We start from the raw sequence: 18,674 nt of genomic DNA, 5'->3' as shown, positions 1-18,674 counted from the left end.
TATTTGAAAAAATTAAAAATAAAAATTAGTTATAAACACAACAAAAATAGAAAACTGTTTAAGTGATATTACAAATATTTGAAAAAATTACGGCCCACGCGTCACTATTTGGTGACCCCTGGTTTACGTTACCTATAAAGTATTCTCTTAGGTGCACACACACACACACACGTCACATACTTCTATACTACCTACAAATAAATGTAAATAATATTAAGATAGGTATTAACTTTATTTATTGAATATCTAACGCTATACAATTTATAAACCTATGTTATATAAATCTGATTATGCTAATTACATGCCATTACAGATAATTACAATAATAAGTCATAAGTTATTTGGTCATTGCTATAAATCATTATTTCTTTCTTATAAAATTATTATATACCTAAGTAAAGGAACTGGAGAAATATCCCTTGAAAAAAAAACGTATTCAAAAACGCTTTCTACAAATACTTTATCTAACCTGTTAGAAGCCTAATGGTTGAATGATGTAAAATATTATTATTTTGTAGGTAATCATATTATTACATAATCAAGTTGATTATTTAATTATACTTCTTTCCACTTCATTATCATTTGATCTCAAATTAAATATTGTCTATTTTATCAAATACCTAACCTAACCTTGTGTTTATTTTTTAAAAAATTAAATTTTTATCAAAAATATGACATAAAATTATGACTTATTTATCTTTATCACGTTAAAACAAACGCGCTAAAAAATTTTTTCGTTCAATATCATGTATTGTCTTTTTATAGTAAATGAATGTTATTTTGTTCACTTGAATATTATAATAGGTATATTCAATTATATGTTTTTATTTTCATAATATTTTAAGTGCAAGAAAAACCAAAATTAAGAATACTTATACTAACATTTATAACGTGTTTTTTAGTTAATTGTAATTCTTAGAAAATATAATTTTGTCGCCATTAAGTAAGACATAAATTACGTAAAACCTAAAAATAGTTTTATCCAAGGTTTTATGTAATATTTATTTATTATCTACACATTATTACGATCAATTAAAAGGTACAAACAGCTATCAACTGAAATATTTTACATGTTATATTTTGTGAAAAACATTATCAGCATATTAAAAAATAATATTACTGTTACTTACTACCGAGAATGAAGAATATATAAAAATTTAGTATAAATAATTGATTAAACTGTTCGGATTTATAATTCGTAAAAATAAACAAACTTTCGGAATTATTAGGTGTATATTAATATTATTATAGCGTTAAATGTTTAGTTTATAGCGATATTTTTGGTTATTCTATTATTTTTTATATATTAAAAAATTATAGATTAATTAATTAATTTAGCAGTTCAATTTAAAAGTTAAAAAATTATCACTATGTATGATATTAATATGATCAAATGTGATCAAATTAAGGTGATAACTATTTTATAATGATACTTATTATTAAAAATTAACATAAATTAAGAAAACAATTATTTAAAAAAAAAAAAAATCATAAATCTACTTTTTATGTATACTACATATTATACGAGTAAAAATCTACCTCCATAAAGGAGTGCATATTATTACGATATCCTAATCATTTTTATTAAAAATTGATAACTGAAAACAGAATAGTAGAATACAGCAACTGTTATCATAAATTACAAGAATAAATTAATAGTATGATGATATGATATTGAGTCATTATAGTACTTACGGTTTTTAAAATTCTCAATTATATAACAATTAGATAGGTTCCGATGGATTTAAGTTACCTAACACCCGTGTTGACATTTATTCTGCGAGTGTAGCCAAAACTCAACAATCTACAACTGTTAACAAATATTCTTACTTAATAATGCGATATTATATAATACTATCATTGTCAAATCGTATTATTTAGGTACTTGCGTACATATTTTAAACCATCGCTCGCTGGATCACAGTCACCATCATCATGGTCTTTTTCATTAGACGTATAACTGGTATATTGTTGTTAATCGCAAACTTACAACTAAACGATAATGTTTTACAACGAGAACCAAAGAAACAACCTCATATTATTCTCATCATAGCTGACGATTTGGTAAGTATTTTAATATTAAATTTATGATGTTCACAGTACACAGATAAAATGTCTATATTATATAGGTAAGTTTAACGCGAAACATAATACATTAATACGTAAGATAGTAAGTAAATATTAATCTTAACTATAAACGCGTTGAGAAATTATTTTTCCGGTGTTTTTAAAAGTATGCGAAAGTCATTATCTAGAAAGAATTGTGAGCGCAGTTTTTTCGTAAATCGCAATAGAGCTAAATTATAGTAATGAATAATGATATATGTGATGTTTTTTGCGACAGAACTGATAAGTAAAAAATATAAACAAAATTAATATTCAGTAATACTGATCAGAGATGTGTAAAAACTGAAAATTTTCAAAATAAAAAAAAAACAAAGTAAGTAGTTATACAATAATCATATGTCATAATAATTTTATAAAAAAAATTGTAGTACAAAAATTAAACAAATTGAAAAATAGTATAAAAATTTTAAATAAAAAAATCAAATTAAACTTAAAAATTACAAATTAGTATATATGTTACGGGCAAAGTAGACTTTCGGGCAATGTTCACATTGCCCGGTCTATGTAAACTTTGCCCGCTGTTTTTGGGTAATACATTAAAATACTATTTTGACCGGGCATGGTTATACTTTCACCGGTCCAAGTATACTTTGCCCGTAGTAAATTAGACATTGTAACTTAAACTATCAACTATAATATTATGAAATCATTGTCTGTTAGTATTTCAAATACCTATACTAGTATGAGCCACGAGGTACCAATATACAAAACTCTCAATATTATCTCGTCAATTATCGTAGTTTCAAGATTATATTATCGGTAAATCGGTTTGTGTGGGAAGATTTAAAAATTGTACACGGAAAACCAAGACATTCGCAAAGTCAAGGGTCCGTCGAAAGGGCCAATCAAGATGTGGAAAACATATTTGCCACTTGGTTACAAGACAATAAAACAAAGAAATGGAGTGAAGGACTAAAATTTGTTCAATTTATGAAAAATCGATCATTACATCATGGAATAAAATGCAGTCCATATGAAGCAATGTTTGGATGTAGCGCTAAAATTGGATTAAAATCATCGGCACTTCCAATATTAATAATTAATAAATTAAAAACTGAAGAAGATTTAGAGGAGGCTATTACATCATTTACATCCATGAATACTGGAGATCATTGTGAAGTTGATGAAACATTAATTGAAGAAACAATAGATAATAGAATAAATAAAATAATTACTGTAAGAACAGAGTCAGTCGTAAATTTAAAAATTCAAGCTAATCGAATGAAAGAAGAATCCGAAAAAAGATTTTGTGATGCAAAAGTGGGTGAAACCGTCAAAATCAAAATACCTGATGTAGACAGAGCTCGCAGCGACCTTCGTTGTATTCTTGGAGTTATCCTAGCAGGTAAAACGCGAATTTTATTATACATTTAAGTATAATACACATCATTTTAATATTTTAATTTATTATTTTAGTTCATGACAATAACTATAAGATAGGAACCACCGAAGGAAAGTTGGAACACACATATAGTCGTAACCAGTTTATTACGTGCAAAGAAAAATTGATAATTGCAGAGGAGGTGCCTGATCTAACAATTACATTACGAGAAGCAGCGAGGAAATATTCAAATTTAGGAGGACAGGGGTTTGATAGGTGTAATTGTACCCAACAATGTTCAAATAAAAAATGTAAATGTAAAGCGGCAGGGAAAAAATGTAATTCGAAATGCCATTCAAATAATAATTGCAAAAATAAATAATTAATATGATGATATTTATGTATTGTTTGATGTAATTGTGATAAAAAATGTAATGATAATTTAAAAAAATAAATAGTTAAGGTAATAATAATAATATTCAAATAATAAAGTAATTAATAAGATTGATAAGATTAGAAAGGTTTATAATTATAACATAAGAACTTGGTTTATATTGCCCCTGCTAGATTGGGAAATTCTAACTAGCCTGGGTAATGTATAATTTTATCTACATTGCCCATCATAATCGGGCAGTACCATAATGCCCGGGCAATGTAAACATTGCCCGAAAGTCTACTTTGCCCGTAACATATATATATATAAAGTAAACTGGTATACACAATAGATTTATTATTAATTTTTTTACTTGATGTCCAATCGATCTAAATTCTAGCTTTTATTTATTATTTTAAATTGGAGGTTATACTTATATAATAAATTACAATCAAATCTGATCGTATCTAATTCATTAATCTTATGAGAAATTCCGTATATAGAAGTATAGTACATATATAACATTTACAACTATGTTTTTACCATACGATATATTACGTGTAAATCAGCAAAAACTGATCGTTTGTTCAAATTTTGTTCGTAATTTGAATCTGTCGCGAAAAATACACAGTCGTAATTCGGTTATTATTAATTGAAATCGCTTTTTTTGGCACTTAATTCAGATACAGCCTATTATTTTTTTTTATGCAATTATAAAATAGGAATCGGTTACAATAAATTAATTTAAAAATAAAGGAAAGTGTTCTTCGTCATTGAACTGATTACTGTAACTGATGTGTTCAATTTTAGTTCAAAAATAAATCATTGTATACGAAAAACTTTTTTTTTCGATGATTACAGAACATTTTTTTTTTTTTTTAAAGTTGGTTTTTAACAACTCAAAAAAAAAATTATATATATTAATATATAATATATATTGAAAGTGCTAATATAAATAATTGATGAAAATTTAAAGCATCTACAATTAATCATTTTTGAATTACTCCAAAGAAATAAAACCGATGTTGTCAAAAACTGATTTTTCGTAAATATTTTTGTTTTTCTTATTTTTTTTCAAGGTTATTTTGAAAAGTGCTATATATATTTTTATTTTTGATCCTCCAATAAGTACCAGCTAGATCAAATTTGCGACCATACATCACTCTCAATGTTGTAAATCTAAGCATTTTTATTACTCAGGTCAAATTTAATTATTTTAAAAAGAAGTATAATCAATAATATAAAGATAATATACTCTAATTAATATTATATTTGTATCTATTTATTTCTAAAAAAATAATGTATAATTTATCGAATTATATTAAAACAAATCATTTTATTCAACCCGTTCTAATTTTCGTTTGTAGTATATTTAATAATACATTAATTTATAATGTGTATAAAATTAATTACCGTGTACTGCGTGCTACAACATGACAGCGCGTCAGCGCCCATCAAGGGCGGTAGCGGCGGTGGGTGTTTATTCAAGAATTGTGTTCGGCTCAAATGTGGGTCCTCTTATAAAATTAATACTTCCATGGTTTTATTTTATTTATTTTGTGATAAATGTATTTAAATAGGGTTGGAATGATGTTGGATTTCACGGATCTATACAAATACCCACGCCAAATATCGACGCACTTGCTTATAACGGTGTAATATTGAATCGTCATTATGTTCAGCCTACTTGTACTCCGTCGAGGGCAGCTTTACTTACTGGCAAATACCCGATTCGCTACGGTAAGTTGACAATTTGATAGGGTCTTTAAAAATATAATACTTATACTTGTCTTTTGTTCGAAGGAATACTGGTAATCGTAATTAAATTAAGTCGCAGTCATATTTATTGTTTAGGTACATATATAGTAGAAGTCGCTTGTTAGAAACACTTTTGGACCAAGATAAAATGTGTCAATTAACCAATCGTTTCTTATTAGCGATTGATTTAATTTATTATGAAAAAAAAATAGATTATTTTATATGTTATGTAAAATATGAATCTATCAATGTCTGTTTTTTGCGTTGAGTAATTTAATGACCGTATGCTTTTGTAAGAATTATGTTGCTCAAAGGTTTTTCATCTGCTCTATCTACAACTTTTTCTTTTCCGACTACTACATTCATTTTCCAATGTTGTGCGTTCAATCTTTGAACAATTTTTTAAAATCCTATTCAATGTGGAATGAGAAATATTTAATCGAGCTGCGGCATCAGTGCATCATGTAAACTAATTTTTGAAACACGTGTTATGACTTAAGACTTTAACAAGTCACCATGTTATGACTTCAACAAGTCACAATTTTGTTCCAAACTTAAATATCGGTGTTTAAACATTTTTAGAAAAATGAAATATCTATACCTTTATGAACACACGTCGAAGCTTAACTAAAACGACAATAGTAAAGAATTTAGGTATCATGCTTGCGAATAAAATCAATAAAAATAAACAAAATTAATTGGACAAGTGGAATTCAGTATTGATAAATAATGACAGTAAAAGTAAAATAATGTAGTACCACAGTAGTGAAATTGTATTATCTTGGCTCTAATATTTGTTTCAAATAACTGATGTATTGTTTCAATAATCTGGTTGATTTTCAATGTTTTAATAATATACAATGTCCGCCCCTAGACATTTGGTTTCGATTACGCGATTGTATCAATTATCCGTGTTCCTTCTACTGTATACGAAATATATTTGATAATAATTCAAAATATTTAGTGCTCATAATTTAATTTTTTTACACATTAAAACACTTATATGTTGTCAGGCTTTCAAGGTACACCCATTGCTGCTGGCCAAGCGTCAGCACTACCAACAGATGAAAAAATTTTACCACAAGTAAACACGATTATATATTAATTTTGAATATATGTACCTCGTCATTTTGACGCGCGTCAAATGAACGATGTTATTTGGACGAACGACGATTAGGCGCATATGAGTCATATCGATAGGTACATGCAATTTTAACGCTGCCACTTTTAGACGCTAGTCAATGTTGACCAAAACAAAAATAAAACATATATACCTTTCAATCATTAAAATCTCTCAAGTTTGATTTATGTCCAAAGTAATTTACAATAGATTTTGAAAAATCATCAATAAGCTCTATTAAAAATGAATTTCCAAGTACAAAAATACATACGACTGTTTTATTTTTATTTTGGTTAAGCAGTTTGACGAAAAATTCAAAACTATGGATTGACAACAAAATATATATTATATAAGTTCGAAATTTAATAACGCTTGCTTTTATACCTGTTGAAAGAGAGGTTATCTTGAAGTTTTGTTGGAAAGCGTGTTTTACATTGAAAACGAAAATATGTTATCTTTACTAATTACCTATTTCAAAGGTACATGGATAGGAATTTCGGACAGGAGAGGTCGATATCGACAACCAGAATTTCCTATCCAAATATGGAACTATTCAGAATGTCTTACATATAATCTACCAAGGCTGGGCCAGTTAACTATTTTTTTAACTCGTTAAGTTAAGTTAATATAGAAAATTGTAAGTTAACTTTAAAGTTAAAAGTTACCTTTACTTTTTAATATAAAATTAATAATTATACTTATCTATCTTTTTAGTATTTCAAATTTTGTTTTATAGAATTATTTTTTACAGAATTGAATTCATTTTAAATCTGTGGTTTAGGAAAAAAATTAACATAACGTGAAAATAAAATTAATTAACTCGTTAGTTATTCAATAACACGGGAAAAATTTAACTCGTTAACTAACTTAAATAAATAAATAAATTAACTTTTTAACTCGTTACCTATAATGTCCAGCCTTTTAAACTACCGAGAACCAATAATAGTATTGAGGGCTGAAATTATGCATTGTTGGAATATATAATTTGTACAAAATCAGTTATATGTAAGCTTATAAGTCATTGCAAAGAAATGAAAGCGTAACATAAGTTACGAAAGAATAATTAATTGCTGGGTATGCACTAATTAAAAAAACAATACAAAGATTCATCAAAAAGATTGTTTCTATTAGGATTCTAAAATTCAAGTGACTTCATAACCGACGAAGTGTTTCAAGATATGCACAATATTTATTTTTATAATAAATAGTAAAATATATGTTTATAATAATTGTTATAAATTATTCTATATTAATTAAATAAATTATTCTATTATTTTCCATTATTTTTATTCTTGTAATAATATGCATAATAATTATTTTAGACAATTTGTAATCAGTTTTATTTTGCGTCAACATTGACCGCGTCAAAAATGACAGCATCAAATTTACATGTGTCAAAATGACGTGTGTGCCCAATTGTCGTTCGTCCAAATGACTGCATTAATTTTATGCGCGTCAAGATTTCTGCATAAAAATGACGGGACACCATTCAATTTTTTGTACATTTAATTTAATTTTATTGTATCATACGCTTTAGTTGAGTTGTTGTTACTTATTGAAATTTTTTTTTAAACAAATTTTAAGTATTTAAAAGAGTTGGGTTATTCAACACACTTGGTGGGAAAATGGCACTTAGGCTATTACCAAAAACGTTTCACCCCCACACAAAGGGGATTTGATAGTCATTTTGGTTACTGGAACGGGTATATTGGTTATAGAAACAGCATACATGCTACGGTAAGCATAATTTGTCTATAACTTATCAATGAATGTACTTATAAAATGTATTTATGTATTATAATACGGTTGTTTCTAAAAATCATAATAGAAAACAATGAGTGGTATCGATGCTAGGCGTGGGTTCGAAATAGCGGGGAATGAGATGGACCGCGGTCGGTACGCAACTGATGTTTACACAGAAGAAGCTTGTAAAATCATAGAATCAAGTAAACGGGAAAATACGAAAATGTTTTTAATGCTAAGTCATTTAGCCGTTCATTCTGGTAATAGAGGACCAAATCATTTAGAAGTCTCGAACAAAACGTACAACGACGAAGTATTTGGTTATATTAAAAATGAAAACAGAAGACTTTATGCAGGTGAGAACAATATTGTTGACTATTGTACTTAGAATTTACCTTGTTTTATTTATAGATATTTTTTACAAATTTTATCATATTTTTTTAAATGGTCTAAGTTTATTATCGTCGCAGTGATTCAATCTAAAACTAATTGATGTTCTCTATGAATTTTTTTTTTTTTTTTTTGGATAGTGTACCTATCTAGTATTCACGGAAAACAACGTATGTACAATTAATTATTTTATAAATATAGCATTTGGCATATTATTTTAAAATCAAAATAATTTATAAATTCTATTTTCATTATATAATTTGACATTGGTGTAATAAAATCGATAAAATGAATGCAAAATTTATTTTATTTATAAATTATAATTTACGTAGACACACGTCATATACTTTCATTTTGCGAGTAAACCAAAAAATAGCAATGAGTTAACTTAGTTTTATGATAAATCTCTTTGTTACAATAGTTTAGACAGCAGATTTAATAGAATAGTTAAAGGTTTATTATTATACGTACTATAAACATGCTCTTAAGATGCTTAATCCTTAGCATGTTACACAATAATAAATTGTATATATAACAATTTATTTTTGGATATATTCGTTATTGATTCGTTGACAAACGTACACATTCGTTCTTTTTGTGAATGGTGGTCAATATTTCAATAAGTATAATTAAAATTAAATATGGTGTACCTACTTATTTTAGGAATGTTAACTTCATTGGATGATTCTGTTAGAAAAATAATCGAATCACTGGACGAAAACGAAATGCTAAAAGATTCTATCGTAGTGTTTATGTCTGACAACGGTGCACCGACAGACGATCCGTTATGGGGTCATGAAAACTTTGGATCCAATTGGCCTTTGAAAGGGGTATGATTGATTTTGTGACGTTTATTAAAATATTATGTAATTTGCACGTGTCATAATTCGTGTGATGTTTTATTGTATCAAGCAGCTTCTGGGAAGTTTTAATCAGAATCATCTGGTGATTGTACTACCTACTAACTTAACTTAACCGATTCGTAAAATAATAATAATTCACTCAGATAAATCAAAATAAAAAATAAATTATAATTTTTTTTAGTTATAGAAATCAAAATTATATTTAACACGAAGAAAAAACAAATAACAAATTAATATTTTGTAAATTGGTTATAAAAATGTTTGATATTTTTTATGAAACGTAGAAAAAAGGATCAGTTCTTGAAGGTGGAGTTCGTGGGGTGGCTACAATATGGAGCCCATGGTTGAAAGAAAAAAACAATGTTTCTGAAAATTTATTTCATATTACTGATTGGTTGCCCACTTTATATACGGCTGCAGGTAATTACATTTAACAATTTGTATTGATTTTTTTTTTGAGTATTAAGTTTACGAGGGTACATAATTACATAAAGTTTAGAACTGGCTTTAACTGTTCTTATGCTTATGCCGTACTTCATGGGTAATATCATAAAGATGAAAGTATAATAAAAATTATATTATCTATACTTAATAGCTAACACTCGATTGATGGTTATTATTTATTTTTTTTTTTTTTGTTAGTAGGAAGTAACTTTTAATTAAATGATACTTTGCATATTTAATTTATCACTTCACATTTATATATTTTTATTTAGAAAAGAAACATAAAATACATTGTTAAAATTATTTATGTATATAAGACAAGTATATACAATCAGTTATCTAAGGAGGTTAAATACTTTTTTCCCCAAATATATTATAATATCTATTAAAAATATAAGTTTCACTTAAACAAATAAACAATATTAGTTTATTATACTAAACTATATAGGTATTCAATTTATATATTGTCATATTTATTATCATTTATAACACTAAATCCAACTTTTTTTTAGACTTAATGACGAATTAGTCTGGTATAATTTTAATACTCTGATGGTATGCCATTTAGGTCAATTTACAATCAATAAGATCTTATAATAATTTAATCTAACATAGCTTACCTAACCATAGCTATTATAATACAGTAATATCTTGAATTTTATATAATATACTTAAATTTAATATACCATGTTTATTTTTTCAACATTAGGCATTTGAGTAAAAATTATTATTGTTATTTGAGTTTGTTATTAATACATTTGAATACTTAACAATTTTTTCTGTAAGTCTCCGAGCTCAAAAGAAAAAAAAACACTTATAAATTATAATTTACTTGATTATTTAATTTTAGGTACTGAGCAAAAATATGAATATATTCAATACCTACTGATTTTACAACGATATGTGTTTTTTGTGTTTGTTTTTAGAAGCAGTAAAAATGCTTAAATTTTCAACTTTGGGAGGGGAGAATTTAATTTTGTAGTAAAAAATTGATTACGTCGGTACTTAAGAATTCAAATAAAAATCATTTTCCAATAATTTTGTTAATAATCAAGAAAACTAAATAAAAATCAAGAAAAAACGAAAAAATTTAGGATTAATCAATTTTTGACGAAGTTAATTTCTTTATTTTGTTATAATTCAAAAAAAAAAAAAAAAAAAAAATAACCGTAGAAAATTCAAATTTTTACAGTTTTATTTTATCATATTTTATACATGGTGTAGTTTTCAAAATATTTTAATTTTTTTTAAAATTATTTATAGACAATTAAAAGTTTTTTTTTAAATGCTGATTAAAATTTTCACTTGGTCAAAATACTGAACAATTTATTACAAGGTTTTTAATTTATCAATTAAAAATGATCGAAAATACATATTAATACATTTTTTTATAAGTGCCTAAATTTAAAATTTGAAAATTATTTTTTAGTAAGAAATTTATAAAAATTGTTCTTTTAATATTTAAGTTTTGAAAATGTAATACAAGAAAGGTTCTTCTATTACTTAATGTTTTTACATAGATACATTATATGTTCAAAATTATAAAAATTTACATAAGTACTATGATTATTTTATAAAATCTACAATTTCAATTATAAGTTTAAATTATAAATTTAGACACTTATAAAAAAATTATTAATATGTATTTTTGATATTTTTTAATTGGTAAATTAATAAATTATAAGAAATATCGTCTAAAATTATCAAGATTTTTACTAAAATATAGTTTTGAAGAATTTATTTACAGAAAAAAAATATCATAAAAAAACCTTGTATTTAAATGTTAAGGTTTTTGTTAACAAATAAAACTGTTATCATACAAATAGCACATGAATTACATAAATATTTTTTAAATAATGTAATTTATATTAAATGCTATTTTGAAAGGAATTTTGAAAAATTCCTGTTTTGAATAATTTTTAAAAAAATTAAATCTGTATTTTTATAACTATTATTAAAATTAATACTGAATTTTTGTAGATATTGTAAAAGGTGAACAACATTTTGTTTTTTAAAAGAAATTAATTCGTTATTCTGTTCAAAACCAAAAATATATTCAAAAATTATAATTTTAATAGCTGCGTAATGTATAATTTTATAAAATTAATCATTTTAAAATTACAAATAAAAATGATTGCTATAGGTATTAGGTAAGCTTAGCTAATAATTATAATTACCAAGAAATTAATATTATTAATAGATATTTATCTTTTTATTATGAATTTTTATTATTCTATGGTACTATAATCGGTATTACAGATTCGATTTTTTTAAGTACTTCGGAACTTTTTTTGTATTATCAAGAAAAGTTTTTAGAATTATTTCACAGAAATTCTAATTTTTATTAACAAATAATTCATTTTTAGGTGGTAATTTTGAAAACTTAGGTAACATTGACGGCGTCGATCAGTGGAAAAGTTTAACTGATACCTCAGAACAAATAAGATCAAAAGTTTTAATCAATATAGATGAGACAAGAGGAGAAGAAGCCATAATTTTCAACCAATGGAAAGTTGTGAAAAGTAAAAAACATATTTATACTATATTTAGTTGATATGAAACGTCGAAACGATATTGTTAGTGTACCTTTAACATAATAACAATGGATTTTGTAAACTTATATTTCACTTTATTATTAAAACCTCTAATTCACGTACTGTTCTAATATTCAAATAGGGACAAGAAACAATATATTATTCAAATAGGTAAATCATAATTTAGTTTTTAGAGTTTTCCAAGATACAAATACCTGTATGGGTTATTAGGTTAACCTACGCCTATGGTTTCATCAATCCATTAATCCATAGGACTCAAATACTGTGATTAGATTTTACATAAACATATTTTGACTTGTACTTATCATTCACTTGTTATTAATAACGCGCTCACCATGTGTTTTGACAGGTAACCGTACGAGTGACTTGGTTATCAATTTCAAGTATAGCGGGGATCCTGGTAATATAGGACCGGAATATAATATGTCCGGTGTAATAGCAAGTACTGTCGGTTTGCGTTTATCAAAAATCAACTGTTTAACCGGAGACGGCTGCATGAACACGTTGACGGCGCGAGACGTATTTTACGTTGCCCGTTCACGGGCTAAAGTCGACGGTCAAACGTGTCCAGAACGCGTTTCCGATCCCGATCCCGACCAAAGGTACGAATGTTTCGACGAATACTGTCTTTTCGACATCGTCCAAGATCCCTGTGAGTATCGAAATGTGGCCGAACAAAACCCTCAAATGCTGAATCAGACGATTGACATGCTGAGGCAGTTCAAAAGGGTAATGATAATGCAAGCACCTAAACCGATAACTGATCCCAACGCAGATCCTCGTCGATTTTCCGGTTATTGGGAGTCTTGGCTGGAACCCTTCGTCAAAGCTTAATAGTACGTTGGTAATTTTAGTATTATTAAAATACTATTATTCCATGTTTATTTTAAAAATAAAATTGATTTTATTTTTAAAAATATTACAATTGTGTAATTATAACATACGAATATATCATTTATACTATAAATGTGTTATCTTTAGAACTGCTAGTTGGATTTGCAAAATTATATTTGCATTTTATTGCCCAATTCTTGAAGAAAGTTATAGGCTATTTAATATCGTGCTATGACAGTATGACCCATAAGAGCTGCGAAAAAAAAATCAGGAAAAACATTAGGCGAAAATGAATTAATTAATGTAAGTATGTATATTGTATATATAAAATTATAGACACGAATACACGGTTTAAGTATATGATATGTAGATTTAGATCTGTATCCATACTTTATTTGCCTATTTATAACGAATTATTTGGTATATTATTTTTAAAAAAATGCTATGCTTTACGTATTGATATTAATATAATAATACGAGTATATTGTTATATTTACTTAGCAATGTAATTTGACGTAAAAGACACTACTACAAAAATTTTCTCTTGACTAGCATAATATGCTTGCAAAATGGAAAATTAAAAAAAACATTGTGAATTTTTATTTTAAACGATTCTATTTGACTATAGTTATTGTCATTATTATAATAAAAATTGAAAAATACAGATTTATCACGTGTGATATGTCGTTAATACTATATATTCACTAGCAATGTATAAATGCTGACCATAATGCATTTAGATTATTTATTATTTAGAGCTTTTCTCATACGAGAAACTTTGTGATCAACTACGGCGATAGAGCTATGATTTGCGAAGTCCTATGCAATTCATAAATACAAACACCCTATTCTTGAAAAAAAATAGGTATATTAAAAATGTAATACGAAAATAAAGGTGATTTTTTTATAGTGCATTAAAAACAAATAAGATAAACACAAATCAAATATCTATAAATTTTAATTGTTAATACCACTAATAGGTAAATTTATTTACTTTTTTTTATAAAATTAAATATATTTAAAATAAATACTAATAAATATTTAATATTTGTAAAACATGATTTAAAAGTAGACAATATACCTACACTAGATCACAATATAGACTAGGTACATTAGACAACAATAATATTAAAGCGTACAGCTTTGTTTTAATGTTGTCAATTACATATTAAGCTATAGTTATCAAAGGTCAAATTACAATAAGCAAATTAATAGGTATGCATAATTTTATCTATATTAATAAAAAACATTGTTTATGTGTATTAATTAAGCGATGAATAGTTAAATCTACCCAAGACCGTCGAAACATTATTTTAAAAATATAAGCATAAGTAATTTGAATGTATTATGATATTATAAAAAATATCAATATCTATTATAAAGCACTTAAAATAAACTGCAGTCGTAATTACGTACATATTATATATTATGTATTCATAGTTAATCGCACTCCGCGAATGAATACTAGAATCCGTATCTGAATTTAATTTTATAACAAGACCATGTATAGAAATATCTGCAATAAGTGACAACAAGCAAAATTTTACGAGTTAATATATTTTTAAATGATACTTTTCTAATGTCAATAGAATTAATATTTAAATTTTATCCATTGTTGACTCACCTAAACAGACTATTAATTTTTTGGTAAAAATAATTACCTTCGCCTAAAAGACCATCACCCAAAAAAGTTTCCATTAAACGGTAATAAGTAATTACTTATAGGTAAAGCTTAGGAAGTTAAAAAGAGTAAAAATGTATTCTTTGTTGTTGCACAAAAACAAATGGATAATTATTATGGAAAAATAAATTTATAGTTAGTATTTAATAAATATGACGAAAATTAATTAGCATTTTAATATATTTTTAAAATATACCGTAAAATACTAACCATGTACAAAAAATATACTAATCAATAAACAATAAATAGATTTATATTTATAATAAGTAAGTCGATAACTTACTGACGATGATAAGTTAATATTTTGACATATATTAGCTCGATGCAGACTAAATGTACATTCACTACGTTATTGTCGTCAAATCAAATTAATATTTAATTGCGACGATAAAAATAAATACCTAAATAAAATAATGTTGAGATTTATATTCAATATTTTTTAAATAAATGCACCAAAGTATAGTTCGGATTTCTTATTTGGTCTGTTATAAATAGAGCGCTATGCAACTCCTACAACTTTCGAATCCTACTAATAGGTATGGTATAGAAGGTAGTTATGGAAATTAATCAATAGTAAAGCGTCAAAGTAGTCAGTAATGAGCGTGGGCGCCCATTGGGGGAGGGGGCAATACAGGGCACTTGCCCCCCCCTGGAAAAAATATTACCACAATATTACCTTATTACCGAGGCAAATTATTTGTTGAAATCACTTTTAAGATATGAAATAAATATAAAAATATACTCATTGTTATCGTATATTAACATCATAGATAGGTTGTATTCTGTAGTCTGTATAACCTATACGTAAAATAATTTATCGCAGTTAATTTGTGGTAAATCTATAAAGATCACAATATAGGTACTACAAATATTTCAACCTAACGCAAACAAGGATACTTTCATTCAGGATGTCATTAATATGTTTGGAATAAAACGAAGAAATTTACAGTTCTTATTTACTGATACCGAATAATATACTTAATTATATTATTTAATTTCTATTTTTTTATATACTTATTAAAATTATTATTTATTTATTTATTTATTCGTATGGCAATTATTATTTATTAATTTATTTATTCATATGACAATTATTATATATTTATTTATTTATTCGTATGGAAATTATTATATTAATACACTATATACAAATAAAAATATAACATGCATGTATAGTGTATACATTTATATGTGAAAAATAACATTAAATCTTTATTATCTTACATTCGAAAATTTTTTTATTTTGACCCCGCCTAAAATATTACCTATGGGCGCCCATGCTAAGGAGTGAGGAACATAAAAAAAAATCTGTTTTTGTTCCAATTCAATCAGTTTGACGATACTTTCCAAATAATCAAGCACCATATTGAATTACTACGAGTATTTACCTACCCGTGACAGTTGTCATAGAAGTATTATTTTTACTATTTGTATGGTAATTTGTAAGCAATTGATGAAGGTAGACATTTTATTAATATACAAACATTTATACATAAATTATAAATCAAAAAGTACATTTATTAGTGATTAATTATGATTAACAACTGACATAATACATACAATATACATGTAAAGGTATACAGATTAATAGGTATTAAAATATATACATAAATTATAAAATATTACATAGCTCGATCATATTTATTAATTATTAACATTAAAAATACTATAATATTAGCTTAATTTTCCTTCTAGTTTTTTTTTTTTTTTATTATTGTTAAAAATGGATGTGTAACATTTAAAATTATAAAATAAATTCTGAAAAAAAAGGTAATCGACTTTGATGTTATAAATACATTTAAACATTTATGTTGTCATTTTTGCAAAAATACGTATTCAAGTATTTAAAACAATTTTTTTTTCAATAAAATGATTTTTAGGATTTTAATTATTTACAAAAAAAAAAGCATAGATACTGTTTATAAAAACAAATAAATTAACTAAAACAACCGGTCATTTTTGTAAGTAGTAGATTGTATGAATGTAAAAATTTTAATAATAATAGATATCGGTAATATCAAAAATCAATTATCTATTTATTTATTTATTGATTGATTGATTAAGACGTTCTGTATTATAATTTAAGACAGATTGACCTTTTTCTCAAAGAATAATGGTTATTATAAATATGTTTATATATAGGTAAATATAAAAATACGAAATAATGTTGGTGCTTATTGGTAAGGACATTTAAAAATCGAAAAACGACACACACGTGTTATACACACAACTAAAATTTGTGGAAAATTATCATACATTTAAATTAAAATAAAATATGTATTATAAAATTCAATAATTTAAAAAAAATTTTTGTATATTGAATAAATTGAAATATTTATAATATTATCGGATATTTATGAATGATTATAATTAATATTGATGTTACTATCTAATTATTCATAAACATTAAAAAAAAACTAATTTATATCTCTACTCGAATTTAGAATTACGTTCACTTAACACTCATATTTATCATTAATAAATCTTTATTATGATATATATATATATATGATGTTCAATAAGTTAAGAAACAGGCATTAGACTAATTTTAATAAGACTGATAAACGATAATATACAACTAATGAAGTTATTAAATAGTTTATATTACAAACATACAACAGTGTTACCTAACTGTTAATGTTCCATGTAGGTATCAAAATACGCATATACCTCTTAGTGACTAAGAGTTTACAAATTTACTGAATATTCGGTATGTATATTTAATCCTATAATATAATATATGTCCTATCAATATAATAAATAATATCTATCTAACAATAAATTATATTTAGGATGGTCTTTAGTTAAATACTTTCCAGTTGGAAAACCATCCAGACCAGTCGGATCTAAAATGGAGATGAAGTGATGGGTAAATAACACATATAAGTGGAAATTTATTAGTATTTATATAGTTGTTATATATTTATTTTATTATTTTTTAAAAGTTTTTAAATATACAGATTTTAATTATTTTTTAATTAATTATTAAATTGTTTAATTTGATTAAATATACTTTTTTATATTTAAAGTTATATTATTGTTAAATATTACTTAGTATTATTATTTATTATGCAAAAGCGTATAATATTTTTGTATGGATTTTTATAAGCGCATCTCAATAAAACTATTGCACACATGTATACAATTGAGATTAATATTAACTAAAGAAAGTGATTATGAATTGTTTTATGTTCAAAATACATGACATTACTTTTAACAGCATGAATAATAATATGGTATTTAAGATTAAAATTATCATCCTAGTATAATATGTATTATATCAATTTAAAATGTTAAATTCAAGGAATTATTCTATCAAAATTAAAAATTATAATTAATTTAACTAAAAGCGTTTAAATTAAAATATAAAGGTCTTAATAATTTAAATAAGTGCGTAATGTGTGTGGTTTCATTGTGCTTCTTCATTATTTATCAAAATACTCGAATAATCTACAGTCGACCAGT

General features: G+C 25.2%; 1 protein-coding gene across 2 annotated transcripts; it reads left to right on the top strand.

Annotated features, from left to right (window-relative positions):
• Nucleotides 1-1,686: 1,686 nt before the first annotated feature.
• LOC112593879 (arylsulfatase B-like) lies at nucleotides 1,687-13,851 on the top strand. Of its 2 annotated transcripts, none has more exons than XM_025338463.1 (10): nucleotides 1,687-2,064; nucleotides 5,402-5,561; nucleotides 6,593-6,663; nucleotides 8,284-8,436; nucleotides 8,528-8,798; nucleotides 9,496-9,662; nucleotides 9,980-10,115; nucleotides 12,506-12,661; nucleotides 13,044-13,530; nucleotides 13,676-13,851. In XM_025338463.1, the coding sequence occupies exons 1-9, from the start codon at nucleotides 1,936-1,938 to the stop codon at nucleotides 13,526-13,528; spliced, it is 1,728 nt and encodes a 575-aa protein (XP_025194248.1). In that variant the 5' UTR covers nucleotides 1,687-1,935; the 3' UTR covers nucleotides 13,529-13,530; nucleotides 13,676-13,851. The 2 variants fall into 2 exon arrangements, with proteins under 2 accessions (XP_025194248.1, XP_025194249.1); XM_025338464.1 differs by lacking the exon at nucleotides 1,687-2,064 and adding an exon at nucleotides 5,183-5,329.
• Nucleotides 13,852-18,674: the final 4,823 nt, after the last annotated feature.

The sequence above is a fragment of the Melanaphis sacchari genome, unplaced genomic scaffold (assembly GCF_002803265.2).
Source record: "Melanaphis sacchari strain LSU unplaced genomic scaffold, SCAv2.0 Contig212_pilon_pilon, whole genome shotgun sequence".
NCBI classification, from domain to species: domain Eukaryota; kingdom Metazoa; phylum Arthropoda; class Insecta; order Hemiptera; family Aphididae; genus Melanaphis; species Melanaphis sacchari.
This window is presented reverse-complemented; position numbering and strand designations above follow the sequence as displayed.

Excerpts from the sequence above, each read along its gene's own strand:
- LOC112593879 (XM_025338463.1), top strand. The coding sequence starts at position 1,936 with ATGGTCTTTTTCATTAGACGTATAACTGGTATATTGTTGTTAATCGCA. Across the intron at positions 5,562-6,592 it reads CAAATACCCGATTCGCTACG|GCTTTCAAGGTACACCCATT; the intron begins GTAAGTTGACAA and ends ATATGTTGTCAG. Across the intron at positions 8,799-9,495 it reads AAACAGAAGACTTTATGCAG|GAATGTTAACTTCATTGGAT; the intron begins GTGAGAACAATA and ends TACTTATTTTAG.